Here is a 20,848-nt window from a genome sequence, read left to right on the forward strand (position 1 = left end):
TACGTCGAGGTCAGGCATATTTTTCTCCTCTTCAGCTTTCCGTTCCTGAAAATCTTTGGAGTAGCCATCAGTAGCCGAAACTGCTGCAAAGTGATCGGCAAGTGAATCGGCCATTTCAGAAGGTACATCGGTAAATATGCCGTCTACTCGTAAGTATTTTTTGTCGTGACTAACGACTTACCTTTCAATATAGGGGCCCCTTTTCAAAATTTCGGAAGAAAAATGATGTAAGATTTTGAACGCTTATATCTTTTGTTGTACTGAATGGATTTAATCAATTTCTTCGGCATTTTGTCGAAAATATTTGTACCAATGTTGTATTAAATTTTGGAATATGTAGGACATTCATTATCAACGGAAACATAGTGTTTTGAATAATCTTTCGAAAACGACTCGGAAAAGTGAAAATTTTCAGCCCATCCCGCACACAGCCGTCAATATTGTGCAGCAACCGAACAATAAAATAATGAAAAGTTTATATATAGGTCCACTACATGTTTGTTCCTATGATTATTCGTATTGGGTTGCTTGACGAGAGCAGTTGGTGGGGGAAAGCCGGCATATTAGTTTTGGTTATGCCATTAGAAGCCGGACGGAAAGGAAAGGCCCATATGCACGCCACGAGAACGAGCGAGAAAGCGATAGTAGTGAATATTAGCGAAAGCGTTACGTACAATTTGAACCTTAATAACTTTTCTTCTACTAAACGGATTGCCAATCTTGTTTCATAAATCGGAAGGAAAACGTTCAACGCTTGCTACCGATACGTTGTTTGCTATATAAAATTTGTTTAAATAGTTCAAAAACTACTTTAAATGAGAATCAACATTAATGATAAAACCTATAAATAGGGGTGTCGCAGCTTTTCTCAAAGCCAGACGTGTGTAAGACGCAGTGCATAACAGACGTGCGTGGTCGTGAGAAGCTGCATCGGACGACCAATCAAATTGGCTACCACCGGAGAGAGGAAAAACGGTGGTGGCGGTGAGAAGGCCAAAAAGCCAAAGGCTAAGAAACGCAGTCACTGAAAAGGCGGTAGTAACTGCCACTAAAAATGCTACCAAAACATCGAAGGCTGCAAAGCGTACTCATTCGGTGTGAGCTACGAAAGGGGAAAGATCGTATGGATGTACGCAGTAAAAACAATCGTCGGCAAGGTTTGAATTGTTTCAAAAGATTCCCGTCTTGTATCAACATAGTTATCTACAAACCGTCCTTATTAGGACGAATGCAAAATGGAAAAAGAATTTAATTAGAAAGTTTCTTTTATTAACCAGTATTAAGTTTGCGCTTGGTAATTCTGTATTTTTACCAGTGAATCATGAGAAAATGTTTTTCTAATCTACAAATCCGAAGGTTTTTGCAAATCCTTCCAAGAAAATCAGTGAATGTGGCAACTCTGCCACTAAGCGAAAGCTACACCAAAACGAATGATGAAAATATTTTCATTTATCGAACAAAAGGACGGCCTTCCATCTGCATTGTAAAGTCTATAAATAGGAACACCATGATGAAAACTGTGCTCATTCGGTGTGAGCTGCGAAAGGGGAAAGATGTATGTACGCAGTAAAAACAATCGTCGGCAAGGTTTGAATTGTTTTAAAAGATTCCTGTCTTGTATCAACATAGACAAACTGTCCTTATCAGGACGAAGGCAAAATGGAAAAAGAATTTAATTAGAAAGTTTCTTTTATTAACTAGTATTAAGTTTGCGCTTGGTAATTCTGTACTTTTACCAGTGAATCATGAGAAAATGTTTTTCTAATCTACAAACTCGAAGGTTTTTGCAAATCCTTCCAAGAAAATCAGTGAATGTGGCAACTCTGCTACTAAGCGAAAGCTACACCAAAACGAATGATGAAAATATTTTCATTTATCGAACAAAAGGACGGCCTTCCATCTGCATTGTAAAGTCTATAAATAGGAACACCATGATGAAAACTGTGCTCATTCGGTGTGAGCTGCGAAAGGGGAAAGATGTATGTACGCAGTAAAAACAATCGTCGGCAAGGTTTGAATTGTTTTAAAAGATTCCCGTCTTGTATCAACATAGACAAACATAGAATTTAATTAGAAAGTTTCTTTTATTAACTAGTATTAAGTTTGCGCTTGGTAATTCTGTACTTTTACCAGTGAATCATGAGAAAATGTTTTTCTAATCTACAAACTCGAAGGTTTTTGCAAATCCTTCCAAGAAAATCAGTGAATGTGGCAACTCTGCTACTAAGCGAAAGCTACACCAAAACGAATGATGAAAATATTTTCATTTATCGAACAAAAGGACGGCCTTCCATCTGCATTGTAAAGTCAATAAATAGGAACACCATGATGAAAACTGTGCTCATTCGGTGTGAGCTGCGAAAGGGGAAAGATGTATGTACGCAGTAAAAACAATCGTCGGCAAGGTTTGAATTGTTTTAAAAGATTCCCGTCTTGTATCAACATAGACAAACCGGCCTTATCAGGACGAAGGCAAAATGGAAAAAGAATTAAATTAGAAAGTTTCTTTTATTAACTAGTATTAAGTTTGCGCTTGATAATTCTGTACTTTTACCTGTGAATCGTAAGAAAATGTTTTTCTAATCTACAAACCCGAAGGTTTTTGCAAATCCTTCCAAGAAAATCAGTGAATGTGGCAACTCTGCCACTAAGCGAAAGCTACACCAAAACGAATGATGAAAATATTTTCATTTATCGAACAAAAGGACGGCCTTCCATCTGCATTGTAAAGTCTATAAATAGGAACACCATGATGAAAACTGTGCTCATTCGGTGTGAGCTGCGAAAGGGGAAAGATGTATGTACGCAGTAAAAACAATCGTCGGCAAGGTTTGAATTGTTTTAAAAGATTCCCGTCTTGTATCAACATAGACAAACATAGAATTTAATTAGAAAGTTTCTTTTATTAACTAGTATTAAGTTTGCGCTTGGTAATTCTGTACTTTTACCAGTGAATCATGAGAAAATGTTTTTCTAATCTACAAACTCGAAGGTTTTTGCAAATCCTTCCAAGAAAATCAGTGAATGTGGCAACTCTGCTACTAAGCGAAAGCTACACCAAAACGAATGATGAAAATATTTTCATTTATCGAACAAAAGGACGGCCTTCCATCTGCATTGTAAAGTCTATAAATAGGAACACCATGATGAAAACTGCTCATTCGGTGTGAGCTGCGAAAGGGGAAAGATGTATGTACGCAGTAAAAACAATCGTCGGCAAGGTTTGAATTGTTTTAAAAGATTCCCGTCTTGTATCAACATAGACAAACCGGCCTTATCAGGACGAAGGCAAAATGGAAAAAGAATTTAATTAGAAAGTTTCTTTTTTAACTAGTATTAAGTTTGCGCTTGGTAATTCTGTACTTTTACCTGTGAATCGTAAGAAAATGTTTTTCTAATCTACAAACCCGAAGGTTTTTGCAAATCCTTCCAAGAAAATCAGTGAATGTGGCAACTCTGCCACTAAGCGAAAGCTACACCAAAACGAATGATGAAAATATTTTCATTTATCGAACAAAAGGACGGCCTTCCATCTGCATTGTAAAGTCTATAAATAGGAACACCATGATGAAAACTGTGCTCATTCGGTGTGAGCTGCGAAAGGGGAAAGATGTATGTACGCAGTAAAAACAATCGTCGGCAAGGTTTGAATTGTTTTAAAAGATTCCCGTCTTGTATCAACATAGACAAACCGGCCTTATCAGGACGAAGGCAAAATGGAAAAAGAATTTAATTAGAAAGTTTCTTTTGTCGTGACTAACGACTTACCTTTCAATATAGGGGCCCCTTTTCAAAATTTCGGAAGAAAAATGATGTAAGATTTTGAACGCTTATATCTTTTGTTGTACTGAATGGATTTAATCAATTTCTTCGGCATTTTGTCGAAAATATTTGTACCAATGTTGTATTAAATTTTGGAATATGTAGGACATTCATTATCAACGGAAACATAGTGTTTTGAATAATCTTTCGAAAACGACTCGGAAAAGTGAAAATTTTCAGCCCATCCCGCACACAGCCGTCAATATTGTGCAGCAACCGAACAATAAAATAATGAAAAGTTTATATATAGGTCCACTACATGTTTGTTCCTATGATTATTCGTATTGGGTTGCTTGACGAGAGCAGTTGGTGGGGGAAAGCCGGCATATTAGTTTTGGTTATGCCATTAGAAGCCGGACGGAAAGGAAAGGCCCATATGCACGCCACGAGAACGAGCGAGAAAGCGATAGTAGTGAATATTAGCGAAAGCGTTACGTACAATTTGAACCTTAATAACTTTTCTTCTACTAAACGGATTGCCAATCTTGTTTCATAAATCGGAAGGAAAACGTTCAACGCTTGCTACCGATACGTTGTTTGCTATATAAAATTTGTTTAAATAGTTCAAAAACTACTTTAAATGAGAATCAACATTAATGATAAAACCTATAAATAGGGGTGTCGCAGCTTTTCTCAAAGCCAGACGTGTGTAAGACGCAGTGCATAACAGACGTGCGTGGTCGTGAGAAGCTGCATCGGACGACCAATCAAATTGGCTACCACCGGAGAGAGGAAAAACGGTGGTGGCGGTGAGAAGGCCAAAAAGCCAAAGGCTAAGAAACGCAGTCACTGAAAAGGCGGTAGTAACTGCCACTAAAAATGCTACCAAAACATCGAAGGCTGCAAAGCGTACTCATTCGGTGTGAGCTACGAAAGGGGAAAGATCGTATGGATGTACGCAGTAAAAACAATCGTCGGCAAGGTTTGAATTGTTTCAAAAGATTCCCGTCTTGTATCAACATAGTTATCTACAAACCGTCCTTATTAGGACGAATGCAAAATGGAAAAAGAATTTAATTAGAAAGTTTCTTTTATTAACCAGTATTAAGTTTGCGCTTGGTAATTCTGTATTTTTACCAGTGAATCATGAGAAAATGTTTTTCTAATCTACAAATCCGAAGGTTTTTGCAAATCCTTCCAAGAAAATCAGTGAATGTGGCAACTCTGCCACTAAGCGAAAGCTACACCAAAACGAATGATGAAAATATTTTCATTTATCGAACAAAAGGACGGCCTTCCATCTGCATTGTAAAGTCTATAAATAGGAACACCATGATGAAAACTGTGCTCATTCGGTGTGAGCTGCGAAAGGGGAAAGATGTATGTACGCAGTAAAAACAATCGTCGGCAAGGTTTGAATTGTTTTAAAAGATTCCTGTCTTGTATCAACATAGACAAACTGTCCTTATCAGGACGAAGGCAAAATGGAAAAAGAATTTAATTAGAAAGTTTCTTTTATTAACTAGTATTAAGTTTGCGCTTGGTAATTCTGTACTTTTACCAGTGAATCATGAGAAAATGTTTTTCTAATCTACAAACTCGAAGGTTTTTGCAAATCCTTCCAAGAAAATCAGTGAATGTGGCAACTCTGCTACTAAGCGAAAGCTACACCAAAACGAATGATGAAAATATTTTCATTTATCGAACAAAAGGACGGCCTTCCATCTGCATTGTAAAGTCTATAAATAGGAACACCATGATGAAAACTGTGCTCATTCGGTGTGAGCTGCGAAAGGGGAAAGATGTATGTACGCAGTAAAAACAATCGTCGGCAAGGTTTGAATTGTTTTAAAAGATTCCCGTCTTGTATCAACATAGACAAACATAGAATTTAATTAGAAAGTTTCTTTTATTAACTAGTATTAAGTTTGCGCTTGGTAATTCTGTACTTTTACCAGTGAATCATGAGAAAATGTTTTTCTAATCTACAAACTCGAAGGTTTTTGCAAATCCTTCCAAGAAAATCAGTGAATGTGGCAACTCTGCTACTAAGCGAAAGCTACACCAAAACGAATGATGAAAATATTTTCATTTATCGAACAAAAGGACGGCCTTCCATCTGCATTGTAAAGTCAATAAATAGGAACACCATGATGAAAACTGTGCTCATTCGGTGTGAGCTGCGAAAGGGGAAAGATGTATGTACGCAGTAAAAACAATCGTCGGCAAGGTTTGAATTGTTTTAAAAGATTCCCGTCTTGTATCAACATAGACAAACCGGCCTTATCAGGACGAAGGCAAAATGGAAAAAGAATTAAATTAGAAAGTTTCTTTTATTAACTAGTATTAAGTTTGCGCTTGATAATTCTGTACTTTTACCTGTGAATCGTAAGAAAATGTTTTTCTAATCTACAAACCCGAAGGTTTTTGCAAATCCTTCCAAGAAAATCAGTGAATGTGGCAACTCTGCCACTAAGCGAAAGCTACACCAAAACGAATGATGAAAATATTTTCATTTATCGAACAAAAGGACGGCCTTCCATCTGCATTGTAAAGTCTATAAATAGGAACACCATGATGAAAACTGTGCTCATTCGGTGTGAGCTGCGAAAGGGGAAAGATGTATGTACGCAGTAAAAACAATCGTCGGCAAGGTTTGAATTGTTTTAAAAGATTCCCGTCTTGTATCAACATAGACAAACATAGAATTTAATTAGAAAGTTTCTTTTATTAACTAGTATTAAGTTTGCGCTTGGTAATTCTGTACTTTTACCAGTGAATCATGAGAAAATGTTTTTCTAATCTACAAACTCGAAGGTTTTTGCAAATCCTTCCAAGAAAATCAGTGAATGTGGCAACTCTGCTACTAAGCGAAAGCTACACCAAAACGAATGATGAAAATATTTTCATTTATCGAACAAAAGGACGGCCTTCCATCTGCATTGTAAAGTCTATAAATAGGAACACCATGATGAAAACTGCTCATTCGGTGTGAGCTGCGAAAGGGGAAAGATGTATGTACGCAGTAAAAACAATCGTCGGCAAGGTTTGAATTGTTTTAAAAGATTCCCGTCTTGTATCAACATAGACAAACCGGCCTTATCAGGACGAAGGCAAAATGGAAAAAGAATTTAATTAGAAAGTTTCTTTTTTAACTAGTATTAAGTTTGCGCTTGGTAATTCTGTACTTTTACCTGTGAATCGTAAGAAAATGTTTTTCTAATCTACAAACCCGAAGGTTTTTGCAAATCCTTCCAAGAAAATCAGTGAATGTGGCAACTCTGCCACTAAGCGAAAGCTACACCAAAACGAATGATGAAAATATTTTCATTTATCGAACAAAAGGACGGCCTTCCATCTGCATTGTAAAGTCTATAAATAGGAACACCATGATGAAAACTGTGCTCATTCGGTGTGAGCTGCGAAAGGGGAAAGATGTATGTACGCAGTAAAAACAATCGTCGGCAAGGTTTGAATTGTTTTAAAAGATTCCCGTCTTGTATCAACATAGACAAACCGGCCTTATCAGGACGAAGGCAAAATGGAAAAAGAATTTAATTAGAAAGTTTCTTTTTTAACTAGTATTAAGTTTGCGCTTGGTAATTCTGTACTTTTACCTGTGAATCGTAAGAAAATGTTTTTCTAATCTACAAACCCGAAGGTTTTTGCAAATCCTTCCAAGAAAATCAGTGAATGTGGCAACTCTGCCACTAAGCGAAAGCTACACCAAAACGAATGATGAAAATATTTTCATTTATCGAACAAAAGGACGGCCTTCCATCTGCATTGTAAATTCTATAAATAGGAACACCTTGATGCGAAGCGTACTCATTCGGTGTGAGCTGCGAAAGGGGAAAGATGTATGTACGCAGTAAAAACAATCGTCGGTAAGGTTTTAATTGTTTTAAAAGATTCCCGTCTTGTATCAACATAGTTATCTACAAACCGTCCTTATTAGGACGAATGTAAAATGGAAAAAGAATTTAATTAGAAAGTTTCTTTTATTAACTAGTATTAAGTTTGCGCTTGGTAATTCTGTACTTTTACCAGTGAATTATAAGAAAATGTTTTTCTAATCTACAAACTCGAAGGTTTTTGCAAATCCTTCCAAGAAAATCAGTGAATGTCGCAACTCTGCCACTAAGCGAAAGCTACACCAAAACGAATGATGAAAAGATAGGTTGGTGATGTATATGACATAACAGGGGTGTCGTGACCACACTTCGAAGTTATTTCAAATCTTGCAAAGCATAAATTGACGTAATTTCAATGATTGTTCCTTTATGAATGAAATGACAAATTTTCAGGTCAACGCGGCAATAACTTTGCAATTTATAGAACAATTTTATATTTTTAGTTATCATATATTAACTGTCATCTCTTCCAAACAACTTAACCCTCTGCTGCCAACCCCGTGGTTTTGCAGGGTTAAGGAGAATCATTGTAAAATGTCCAATACATGATTTTATGTTGTTACCTCCACTAAAACCACTTCAGAACACTCCCACCTGTCATACATGCACATTGTCTGCTTGTTGAAATCATTATATGAAATTATTGACCTGTATTCAATACGGAGAACTCGGTAATAAAATTGTTTTGCTGAATATACTAACGAACGGGATCCCCAGGAAAATTTCACTGAGCCCGGTGAATCGAACTTAATGCGTAAAATTTAGCCATTTGAAAGAGATACAAGCAGAATTTTAAGAATATGATCATCGCGGTTATGTCCCGGACATTACCCGCTCCTAGTTTTTTGCTAAGTGTGTTCATTTCTGTACGAAAAAGATTCCGATGGTTGTTTCGAGAGATTTTAACATTGATATTTCAAAGCAAGAAAATTGTTCATTTCATGAATGAATGTCTCAACCAGCTTAGAATCCAGCGCATCCCCTATCAACGCAGACGCCAACAATAAAGGTTCTTTTCAAAACCACCATAATTATTATAAAGAATAACTTGAAACATTCCCACATATTTCATTGAGTATCATTCGATTTGAATTACAAGTCAAACGAGTAGTCACGACACTCCGGTTATGTCCTAGACATTACCCACCCATCTTTTTTAACTAGTATTAAGTTTGCGCTTGGTAATTCTGTACTTTTACCTGTGAATCGTAAGAAAATGTTTTTCTAATCTACAAACCCGAAGGTTTTTGCAAATCCTTCCAAGAAAATCAGTGAATGTGGCAACTCTGCCACTAAGCGAAAGCTACACCAAAACGAATGATGAAAATATTTTCATTTATCGAACAAAAGGACGGCCTTCCATCTGCATTGTAAATTCTATAAATAGGAACACCTTGATGCGAAGCGTACTCATTCGGTGTGAGCTGCGAAAGGGGAAAGATGTATGTACGCAGTAAAAACAATCGTCGGTAAGGTTTTAATTGTTTTAAAAGATTCCCGTCTTGTATCAACATAGTTATCTACAAACCGTCCTTATTAGGACGAATGTAAAATGGAAAAAGAATTTAATTAGAAAGTTTCTTTTATTAACTAGTATTAAGTTTGCGCTTGGTAATTCTGTACTTTTACCAGTGAATTATAAGAAAATGTTTTTCTAATCTACAAACTCGAAGGTTTTTGCAAATCCTTCCAAGAAAATCAGTGAATGTCGCAACTCTGCCACTAAGCGAAAGCTACACCAAAACGAATGATGAAAAGATAGGTTGGTGATGTATATGACATAACAGGGGTGTCGTGACCACACTTCGAAGTTATTTCAAATCTTGCAAAGCATAAATTGACGTAATTTCAATGATTGTTCCTTTATGAATGAAATGACAAATTTTCAGGTCAACGCGGCAATAACTTTGCAATTTATAGAACAATTTTATATTTTTAGTTATCATATATTAACTGTCATCTCTTCCAAACAACTTAACCCTCTGCTGCCAACCCCGTGGTTTTGCAGGGTTAAGGAGAATCATTGTAAAATGTCCAATACATGATTTTATGTTGTTACCTCCACTAAAACCACTTCAGAACACTCCCACCTGTCATACATGCACATTGTCTGCTTGTTGAAATCATTATATGAAATTATTGACCTGTATTCAATACGGAGAACTCGGTAATAAAATTGTTTTGCTGAATATACTAACGAACGGGATCCCCAGGAAAATTTCACTGAGCCCGGTGAATCGAACTTAATGCGTAAAATTTAGCCATTTGAAAGAGATACAAGCAGAATTTTAAGAATATGATCATCGCGGTTATGTCCCGGACATTACCCGCTCCTAGTTTTTTGCTAAGTGTGTTCATTTCTGTACGAAAAAGATTCCGATGGTTGTTTCGAGAGATTTTAACATTGATATTTCAAAGCAAGAAAATTGTTCATTTCATGAATGAATGTCTCAACCAGCTTAGAATCCAGCGCATCCCCTATCAACGCAGACGCCAACAATAAAGGTTCTTTTCAAAACCACCATAATTATTATAAAGAATAACTTGAAACATTCCCACATATTTCATTGAGTATCATTCGATTTGAATTACAAGTCAAACGAGTAGTCACGACACTCCGGTTATGTCCTAGACATTACCCACCCATCTTTTATTGTTCCGCCTTTTACCGCTAAGAGCATCGATTTTTTCCCAAATCTTCTTGGAATTTGTGGCCGGATTGATTTCTTCGACGAATTTCTTCCAACTGGACTTCTTAGCTTCATCGATAGCAGTCCTTGCATTCTTTCGTGCTGTCTGAAACTCTTTTAGGGCCTGATCCTTTTTTGCATCGTTGTTGTTCAACCGTCGGAGTGCTCGAAGTGTTTTCCTTCTGTATTTTACAGCTTTCTTTACTTCATCATTCCACCACGGTACCGATTTGGGTCCCGGGCGGCCACTAGTCCGTGGAATCGATTTCTTGGCCGCGTTGAAAATGAGCTGGCTGAATTCATTGGCCGTATATTCTTTCGATAGATTCAGATTTCGATTTATCTCTTCCTGGAATTTCTCCCAATTCCCGTCGTCGTATCGCCATCGAGGTCTTGCACAAACTGTCGGAGACGAACGGCCAGTGATCAGTCTGACAGGGAAGTGATCACTGCCATGGTTGTCATCCTCCACTTGCCAGCTGAATTTGTCTGAAATTTGCCAGGATACTATCGAGAGGTCAATTGCAGTCATTTTACCGTTTGAGAAATCGATTCTGGTGTCCGTGCCGTCGTTGAGACAAATCAGTCCTTTGTCTCTGAGGAATTTTTCTAGCATTTGTCCTTTCCGATCAGTGTACTTGGAACCCCACTCGGTGCTAGCGGCATTGAAGTCCCCCAGCAGCACTACTGGTTCAGGCAACTGTAGAATCAGTTCATTAAGCTGTTCTTCGATTTTCTTGGATGAATATTCGCTTGGGGGTATGTATATACTGGCAACCGTTGTTTTGGAACCAGTATCTATTTGGACGGCTACTGCTTGCATGTCGGTTTTAATTTGCAGTCTGTTGTGAGGAATGCCCTTTCTCACACCAAGTGCAACTCCGTGTTTGATATTATTGTTGGATCCTTCAATCAGGTGCATTTCATAGTCTTTGATGGTAGGGGTTGAATTGATTGGCGTCATAGTTTCTTGCAGTGCCAATATACTAGGAGAGTATTGGTTAATTAGCAACTGCAGTTCCGGTAGTCTGCCTCTTAATCCTCTGATGTTCCATTGTAGTGCAAAATTGTTGTCAACTAAATTAACTCGGTTCTTCCTTCTATTATTGTTGGTTGGTGGTTGCATTATTGGTTCGATAAAATTTCTTTTTCCCCTTTCGATTAATGACAATTGTATCGGATCGGTCAGATTCATTATCCGTGATGCTCATTTCTTCCGTATTAGTATCAGAATTGACGGTTTCAATCGGGTCTTCTAACATCGGTTGTGTTGTTACTATTTGACTATTGTTGCCAGGTTGGGTGCTATTATTCATTTTTGAAGAAACTTTTTTCAAAGGGGGAGGACGAAATTCGGTTCCAGTTGTTATTTCCGGTGATATTTCCTTAGCACGTTTGTTCCGTTGTTCTTGCTTTGATATTTTCCCTTCAACAGTTTTTTTGCATTGGCAGCTTGGGCGACTCTTAAGTTCGGCGATGACAGAAGTGAGCTGGTTCCGAAGGGCAGTTATCTCTGCTTTTAGACTTTCAATTTCTTTGTCCTTGCTGTTGCTTTCTTGTGGTACTATTAGCCTTTTGCTTATGTTGGCGTACGATTTTGCACCAACGCGACTGTCGTATATTTTTTTAGCCTCTCCGAACGATAACCCTTGTTCCGCCTTTATCTTGACAATTTCATTTTCCCGTTTATATACCGGGCAGTTCCGGTCGGTTGGTTTATGCCCTTCCTTACAGTGGAAACAGTTAGCTGCCCCCTTACAGTCTTCAGCCTTGTGCTCGTGGGCCGAGCAGTTTTGGCATCTGGATGCACTTTTGCAGCGAGCTTTTGTGTGTCCATACTCGAGACAGTTGAAGCATAGCATGGGTACGGGGTAATAAAATCGCGTCGGTACTCTGAGTGCTCCAAAATATATGAACTGTGGCCAGGTGGTTCCTTCCATCGTAAGTACCATGGTGGACGTATTGACTTTCACCTTGTCCACCATTTTGGTGAACCGGCGTATTGCTATCACTCCTTGGGGAGCAAGCTCGGTTAGCAAATCTTCCTGTGACATTTCATTGACCTCCGAACAGTTTACAATGCACCTACTGTAGTTAAGCGTGGGATGCGCTGTAATTTCAACCGGTGTGCCGTCGAACAATGTTTTCATCCCAAGCAGTTTGGTGGCGTGAACTTGCTGTCTTACTTTTAAAATATATTTGGTCCCTTTTGATTCGGTTGTAGCGGTATATGCATTACCAATTAAAAGTTGGATTGACTTACCGACGGTGAAGGGATGGTTTTTTGGCAACACTCCCTCATTAGCAGCCTTGAGTGAAAGTACGATCACCTTGCCGTGCTTTCCCTCTGGGTCCATCCAGCTCGGACATCCAGCTCCAGTATCATCCGGCGGCCGAGGCAGCCCGTACGTCGATGTTGAGGCCATTCGGCCGGCCGAAATAATCTAGCCGATCACTGGTAACGTTGCAGATTTATTGCAGGGAAATTGAAGAGGCAAAAAATACAATCAACTAAAAACTGGTTTTACGCACTGTGCCGTTTGCAATCACTATCCGTTGTAGGATTTTTATTTACCGATTCCGTCACTTTTGCACAACACTGGCCGCGTTCTGATAGCGGCGATACGTCTGTTTGTCTGTGCCGATAGCGTCACTTCACTTCCGTAAGCTAAGCTTTTGCACAACAGTTGGCTTCACTGGCGATTTTTTCACTACCTGTTGCGACACGTCCGACCGCGTCACTCGCGGCAGGCGGTTTTTTCACTGCTTACAGCGTCACTTATCGATTTCACACCTATAGCGTCACTTTTCGCGGGTTTTTGCATCCGGTAGTGCTTCCCGGTCGATACCGGTTTTCACTATCACGGGAAACGAGTCGAGTTACGTGGTTTTTCACTTCACTTTGCACTCAAAAATAACCTGTCCGATCGACGGCAGAACTGTTTTTTCACTTTCACACTGTTTTTATTTCCAATGGCAATTTGTTTTTCTATTCCGGCGGACACTACCCTAACGCAAAGGGCAGCGGAGGCTTTCCCGGTCTATGCCGGTTGTCGCACTCGCGGGAGACGAAACTAAATGCGCAGTTTTTTTTCCACTTTGCTACTGTATGAACTCCGATTGCTTGCCTATGCTCGCTTATTCGGGAGCGTCCGTTCAGCTCGCTAGTCGAAACACGAATGATTCGATTGGTAGCAAAAATCACTACATATCGCTTATATACGATCGTGTAGCGAGACGAAGGTTCGTCCTTTTTGTCGTGACTAACGACTTACCTTTCAATATAGGGGCCCCTTTTCAAAATTTCGGAAGAAAAATGATGTAAGATTTTGAACGCTTATATCTTTTGTTGTACTGAATGGATTTAATCAATTTCTTCGGCATTTTGTCGAAAATATTTGTACCAATGTTGTATTAAATTTTGGAATATGTAGGATATTCATTATCAACGGAAAAATAGTGTTTTGAAAAATCTTTCGAAAACGACTCGGAAAAGTGAAAATTTTCAGCCCATCCCGCACAGAGCCGTCAAAATGGTGCAGCAAATGAACAATAAAATAATGAAAAGTTTATATAAAGGTCCACTACATGTTTGTTCCTATGATTATTCGTATTGGGTTGCTTGACGAGAGCAGTTGGTGGGGGAAAGCCGGGATATTAATTTTGGTTAAGCCATTAGAAGTCGGACGGAAAGGAAAGGCTCATGCACGCCACGAGAACGAGCGAGAAAGCGATAGTAGTGCATATTAGCGAAAGCGTTACGTACATTTTGAACGTTAATAACTTTTCTTCTACTAAACGGATTGCCAATCTTGTTTCATAAATCGGAAGGAAAACGTTCAACGCTTGCTACCGATACGTTGTTTGCTATATAAAATTTGTTTAAATAGTTCAAAAACTACTTTAAATGAGAATCAACATTAATGATAAAACCAATAAATAGGGGTGTCGCAGTTTATCTCAAAACCAGACGTGTGTAAGACGCAGTGCATAACAGACGTGCGTGGTCGTGAGAAGCTGCATCGGACGACCAATCAAATCAGCTACCATCGGAGAGAAGCAGAAAAACGTTGGTGGAGGTGGTGGCGGTGAGAAGGCCAAAAAGCCAAAGGCTAAGAAACGCAGTCACTGAAAAAGCGGTAGTAACTGCCACTAAAAATGCCACCAAAACATCGAAGACTGCAAAGCGTACTCATTCGGTGTGAGCTGCGAAAGGGGAAAGATCGTATGGATGTACGCAGTAAAAACAATCGTCGGCAAGGTTTGAATTGTTTTAAAAGATTCCCGTCTTGTATCAACATAGTTATCCACAAACCGTCCTTATTAGGACGAATGCAAAATGGAAAAAGAATTTAATTAGAAAGTTTCTTTTATTAACTAGTATTAAGTTTGCGCTTGGTAATTCTGTACTTTTACCAGTGAATCATAAGAAAATGTTTTTCCAATCTACAAACCCGAAGGTTTTTGCAAATCCTTCCAAGAAAATCAGTGAATGTGGCAACTAAGCGAAAGCTACACCAAAACGAATGATGAAAATATTTTCATTTATCGAACAAAAGGACGTCCTTCCATCTGCATTGTAAAGTCAATAAAAAGGAACACCATGATGAAAACCGTGCTCATTCGGTGTGAGCTGCGAAAGGGGAAAGATCGTATGGATGTACGCAGTAAAAACAATCGTCTGCAAGGTTTGAATTGTTTTAAAAGATTCCCGTCTTGTATCAACATAGTTATCCACAAACCGTCCTTATTAGGACGAAGGCAAAATGGAAAAAGAATTTAATTAGAAAGTTTCTTTTATTAACTAGTGTTAAGTTTGCCCTTGGTAATTCTGTACTTTTACCAGTGAATCATAAGAAAATGTTTTTCCAATCTACAAACCCGAAGGTTTTTGCAAATCCCTCCTAGAAAATCAGTGAATGTGGCAACTCTGCCACTAAGCGAAAGCTACACCAAAACGAATGATGAAAATATTTTCATTTATCGAACAAAAGGACGTCCTTCCATCTGCATTGTAAAGTCAATAAAAAGGAACACCATGATGAAAACCGTGCTCATTCGGTGTGAGCTGCGAAAGGGGAAAGATCGTACGGATGTACGCAGTAAAAACAATCGTCGGCAAGGTTTGAATTGTTTTAAAAGATTCCCGTCTTGAATCAACATAGTTATCCACAAACCGTCCTTATTAGGACAAAGGCAAAATGGAAAAAGAATTTAATTAGAAAGTTTCTTTTATTAACTAGTATTAAGTTTGCGCTTGGTAATTCTGTACTTTTACCAGTGAATCATAAGAAAATGTTTTTCCAATCTACAAACCCGAAGGTTTTTTGCAAATCCTTCCAAGAAAATCAGTGAATGTGGCAACTCTGCCACTAAGCGAAAGCTACACCAAAACGAATGATGAAAATATTTTCATTTATCGAACAAAAGGACGTCCTTCCATCTGCATTGTAAAGTCAATAAATAGGAACAGCTTGATGAAAAGTGTGCTCATTCGGCGTGAGCTGCGAAAGGGGAAAGATCGTATGGATGTACGCAGTAAAAACAATCGTCTGCAAGGTTTGAATTGTTTTAAAAGATTCCCGTCTTGTATCAACATAGTTATCCACAAACCGTCCTTATTAGGACGAAGGCAAAATGGAAAAAGAATTTAATTAGAAAGTTTATTTTATTAACTAGTATTAAGTTTGCACTTGGTAATTCTGTACTTTTACCAGTGAATCATAAGAAAATGTTTTTCCAATCTACAAACCCGAAGGTTTTTGCAAATCCTTCCAAGAAAATCAGTGAATGTGGCAACTCTGCCACTAAGCGAAAGCTACACCAAAACGAATGATGAAAATATTTTCATTTATCGAACAAAAGGACATCCTTCCATCTGCATTGTAAAGTCAATAAATAGGAACAGCTTGATGAAAAGTGTGCTCATTCGGCGTGAGCTGCGAAAGGGGAAAGATCGTATGGATGTACGCAGTAAAAACAATCGTCTGCAAGGTTTGAATTGTTTTAAAAGATTCCCGTCTTGTATCAACATAGTTATCCACAAACCGTCCTTATTAGGACAAAGGCAAAATGGAAAAAGATGGGTTGGTAATGTATATGACATAACAGGGGTGTCGTGACCACACTTCGAAGTTATTTCAAATCTTGCAAAGCATAAATTGACATAATTTCAATGATTGTTCCTTTATGAATGAAATGACAAATTTTCAGGTCAACGCGGCAATAACTTTGCAATTTATAGAACAATTTTATATTTTTAGTTATCATATATTAACTGTCATCTCTTCCAAACAACTTAACCCTCTGCTGCCAACCACGTGGTTTTGCAGGGTTAAGGAGAATCATTGTAAAATGTCCAATACATGATTTTATGTTGTTACCTCCACTAAAACCACTTCAGAACACTCCCACCTGTCATACATGTACATTGTCTGCATGTTGAAATCATTATATGAAATTATTGACCTGTATTCAACGCGGAGAACTCGGTAATAAAATTGTTTTGCTGAATATACTAACGAACGGGATCCCCAGGAAAATTTCGCTGAGCCCGGTGAATCGAACTTAATGCGCAAAATTTAGCCATTTGAAGGAGATACAAGCAGAATTTTAAGAATATGAGCATCGCGGTTATGTCCCGGACATTACCCGCCCCTAGTTTTTCGCTAAGCGTGTTCATTTCTGTACGGAAAAGATTCCGATGGTTGTTTCGAGAGATTTTAACATTGATAGTTCAAAGCAAGAAAATATGAAATTTGTTCATTTCATGAATGAATGTCTCAACGAGCTTAGAATCCAGCGCATCCCCGATCAACGCAGACGCCAACAACAAAGGTTCTTTTCAGAACCACCATAATTATTATAAAGAATAACTTGAAACATTCCCACATATTTCATTGAGTATCATTCGATTTGAATTACAAGTCAAACGAGTAGTCACGACACTCCGGTTATGTCCTAGACATTACCCACCCATCTTTTTTGTGTTTAGCGCGTTTCGTTCGTTCGCTACTCCGCCCCTTTGGCGAACGATGTGCAATGAAGCGAATGCATAACAAGGGGTGCTGTGTGCGCGAGTGGCATCAGTGTTACTCGTATTGTCTACGTGACTACACACGAACGCGCACAGCGATAAACCTACAACAATGTCTGCACGCGGTAAAGGAGGAAAAGTGAAGGGAAAGCCAAAATCCCGCTCAGTTCGTGCCGGTCTCCAGTTCCCTGTTGGCCGAATTCACCGTCTGCTGAGGAAGGGAAATTATGCTGAACGTGTCGGTGCCGGAGCACCCGTCTACTTGGCAGCTGTGATGGAATATCTTGCCGCCGAAGTACTGGAGCTGGCAGGAAACGCTGCTCGCGATAACAAAAAGACCAGAATCATCCCCCGTCATCTGCAGCTGGCCATTCGAAATGACGAAGAGCTGAACAAACTGCTCTCCGGTGTGACCATTGCTCAGGGTGGCGTGTTGCCTAACATACAGGCCGTACTGCTGCCGAAGAAGACTGAAAAGAGGGCCTCCGCAGCAACTTAAATCCCGCTCCTTTCTAGCCGTAAAAACCGCCCTTTTCAGGGCGACTATTTTCTTCTGATAAAAAGAGTTAATTTGATTTTCACTCCGATAATCATCAACGTACATTTCTGTGAGCATTGCACAAGTTTTTTTTTTTTGCAATGCTCGTCAGACGCTTAATAATAGTTTCCCTCATATCATGGCATTGACGATTTCACCCAATCTCTCAAAAGTTCACTCATCGATTTGGTGCTAAATCACAAATCGGCCGCGCAAGATTTCCCTCAATGGGTCTTGTTTTTCACACGCTACTACTGTCGATCGGTACGAGGTGGTGCTGCTGGCAAAAAATCCCCCATCGGCGTGCTGTCTAACAAACACACACAGCCACCCGCCTGAGCATTTTTGGAGGGAAACGGAAAATTTCTGCTAATAATTCTTAGTAAAATATGATTGGTTGTGGTCCTGAAAAGGACCGTTTGTTGCTGTTTCGTTCTGGGGGGTGATGGGCACACACCAAATTTAGGCCCGCTCCCCACGGATCCGGCGAGCCAGTTGGATGTCTTTCGGCATGATGGTCACTCGCTTGGCATGGATAGCGCACAGATTGGTATCCTCGAACAAACCAACCAGGTAAGCCTCGCTGGCTTCTTGAAGGGCCATGACGGCTGAGCTCTGGAAGCGCAGATCGGTTTTGAAGTCCTGCGCGATCTCACGAACCAGACGCTGGAAGGGCAGCTTGCGGATTAGTAGCTCTGTCGACTTCTGATAGCGACGAATTTCTCGCAGCGCGACAGTTCCTGGTCTGTAGCGATGGGGCTTCTTAACGCCACCCGTAGCTGGGGCACTTTTACGGGCAGCCTTCGTTGCCAACTGTTTGCGGGGAGCTTTCCCTCCGGTGGACTTGCGGGCGGTCTGTTTCGTACGGGCCATGGCGCGAAAATTCTGCTCTACTACTGATACCACTGTGATGCTGTTCAAACGACGAATGATGACCAAAACAGACCGACCGATTTTTTTTATAGTCGCGAATAAACACTACTATCGCCTGTCTCGCTCGTGTACGTGCCATGTGCCTTTTCGTTCTGTATACGGTTCGATTCGGCTACTATACTTCCCCCACCATTTCCATTCCGGAGCCAGTGTTGCCAGACTTGATTTTTTCAGCTTTTCATTAGATTTGCAAAAAAAAAAAGATGGGTGGGTAATGTCTAGGACATAACCGGAGTGTCGTGACTACTCGTTTGACTTGTAATTCAAATCGAATGATACTCAATGAAATATGTGGGATTGTTTCAAGTTATTCTTTATAATAATTATGGTGGTTTTGAAAAGAACCTTTATTGTTGGCGTCTGCGTTGATAGGGGATGCGCTGGATTCTAAGCTGGTTGAGACATTCATTCATGAAATGAACAATTTTCTTCCTTTGAAATATCAATGTTAAAATCTCTCGAAACAACCATCGGAATCTTTTTCGTACAAAAATGAACACACTTAGCAAAAACCTAGGAGCGGGTAATGTCCGGGACATAACCGCGATGATCATATTCTTAAAATTCTGCTTGTATCTCTTTCAAATGGCTAAATTTTACGCATTAAGTTCGATTCACCGGGCTCAGCGAAATTTTCCTGGGGATCCCGTTCGTTAGTATATTCAGCAAAACAATTTTATTAACGAGTTCTCCGCATTGAATACAGGTCAATAATTTCATATAATGATTTCAACAAGCAGACAATGTGCATGTATGACAGGTGGGAGTGTTCTGAAGTGTTTTTAGTGGAGGTAACAACATAAAATCATGTATTGGACATTTTACAATGATTCTCCTTAACCCTGCAAAACCACGGGGTTGGCAGCAGAGGGTTAAGTTGTTTGGAAGAGATGACAGTTAATATATGATAACTAAAAATATAAAATTGTTCTATAAATTGCAAAGTTATTGCCGCGTTGACCTGAAAATTTGTCATTTCATTCATAAAGGAACAATCATTGAAATTATGTCAATTTATGCTTTGCAAGATTTGAAATAACTTCGAAGTGTGGTCACGACACCCCTGTTATGTCATATACATCACCAACCCATCTTTTCATCATTCGTTTTGGTGTAGCTTTCGCTTAGTGTCAGAGTTGCGACATTCACTGATTTTCTTGGAAGGATTTGCAAAAACCTTCGAGTTTGTAGATTAGAAAAACATTTTCTCATGATTCACTGGTAAAAGTACAGAATTACCAAGCGCAAACTTAATACTAGTTAATAAAAGAAACTTTCTAATTAAATTCTTTTTCCATTTTACATTCGTCCTAATAAGGACGGTTTGTAGATAGCTATGTTGATACAAGACGGGAATCTTTTAAAACAATTAAAACCTTACCGACGATTGTTTTTACTGCGTACATACATCTTTCCCCTTTCGCAGCTCACTCCGAATGAGTACGCCTCGCATCAAGGTGTTCCTATTTATAGACTTTACAATGCAGATGGAAGGCCGTCCTTTTGTTCGATAAATGAAAATATTTTCATCATTCGTTTTGGTGTAGCTTTCGCTTAGTAGTAGAGTTGCCACATTCTATGATTTTCTTGGAAGGATTTGCAAAAACCTTCGAGTTTGTAGATTAGAAAAACATTTTCTCATGATTCACTGGTAAAAGTACAGAATTACCAAGCGCAAACTTAATACTAGTTAATAAAAGAAACTTTCTAATTAAATTCTTTTTCCATTTTGCCTTCGTCCTGATAAGGACGGTTTGTCTATGTTGATACAAGACGGGAATCTTTTAAAACAATTCAAACCTTGCCGACGATTGTTTTTACTGCGTACATACATCTTTCCCCTTTCGCAGCTCACACCGAATGAGCACAGTTTTCATCATGGTGTTCCTATTTATAGACTTTACAATGCAGATGGAAGGCCGTCCTTTTGTTCGATTAATGAAAATATTTTCATCATTCGTTTTGGTGTAGCTTT

General features: G+C 39.1%; 2 protein-coding genes across 2 annotated transcripts; one reads left to right on the forward strand and one right to left on the reverse strand.

Annotated features, from left to right (window-relative positions):
• Positions 1–11,469: 11,469 nt before the first annotated feature.
• LOC131695943 (uncharacterized) lies at positions 11,470–12,792 on the reverse strand. The gene has a single exon (XM_058984472.1). The coding sequence runs from the start codon at positions 12,790–12,792 to the stop codon at positions 11,470–11,472; it is 1,323 nt and encodes a 440-aa protein (XP_058840455.1).
• A 4,722-nt stretch (positions 12,793–17,514) lies between these two features.
• LOC131695945 (histone H2A-like) lies at positions 17,515–17,901 on the forward strand. Its single transcript, XM_058984473.1, has one exon. The coding sequence runs from the start codon at positions 17,515–17,517 to the stop codon at positions 17,899–17,901; it is 387 nt and encodes a 128-aa protein (XP_058840456.1).
• Positions 17,902–20,848: the final 2,947 nt, after the last annotated feature.

Source organism: Topomyia yanbarensis, unplaced genomic scaffold (assembly GCF_030247195.1).
Source record: "Topomyia yanbarensis strain Yona2022 unplaced genomic scaffold, ASM3024719v1 HiC_scaffold_6, whole genome shotgun sequence".
NCBI classification, from domain to species: Eukaryota; Metazoa; Arthropoda; class Insecta; order Diptera; family Culicidae; genus Topomyia; species Topomyia yanbarensis.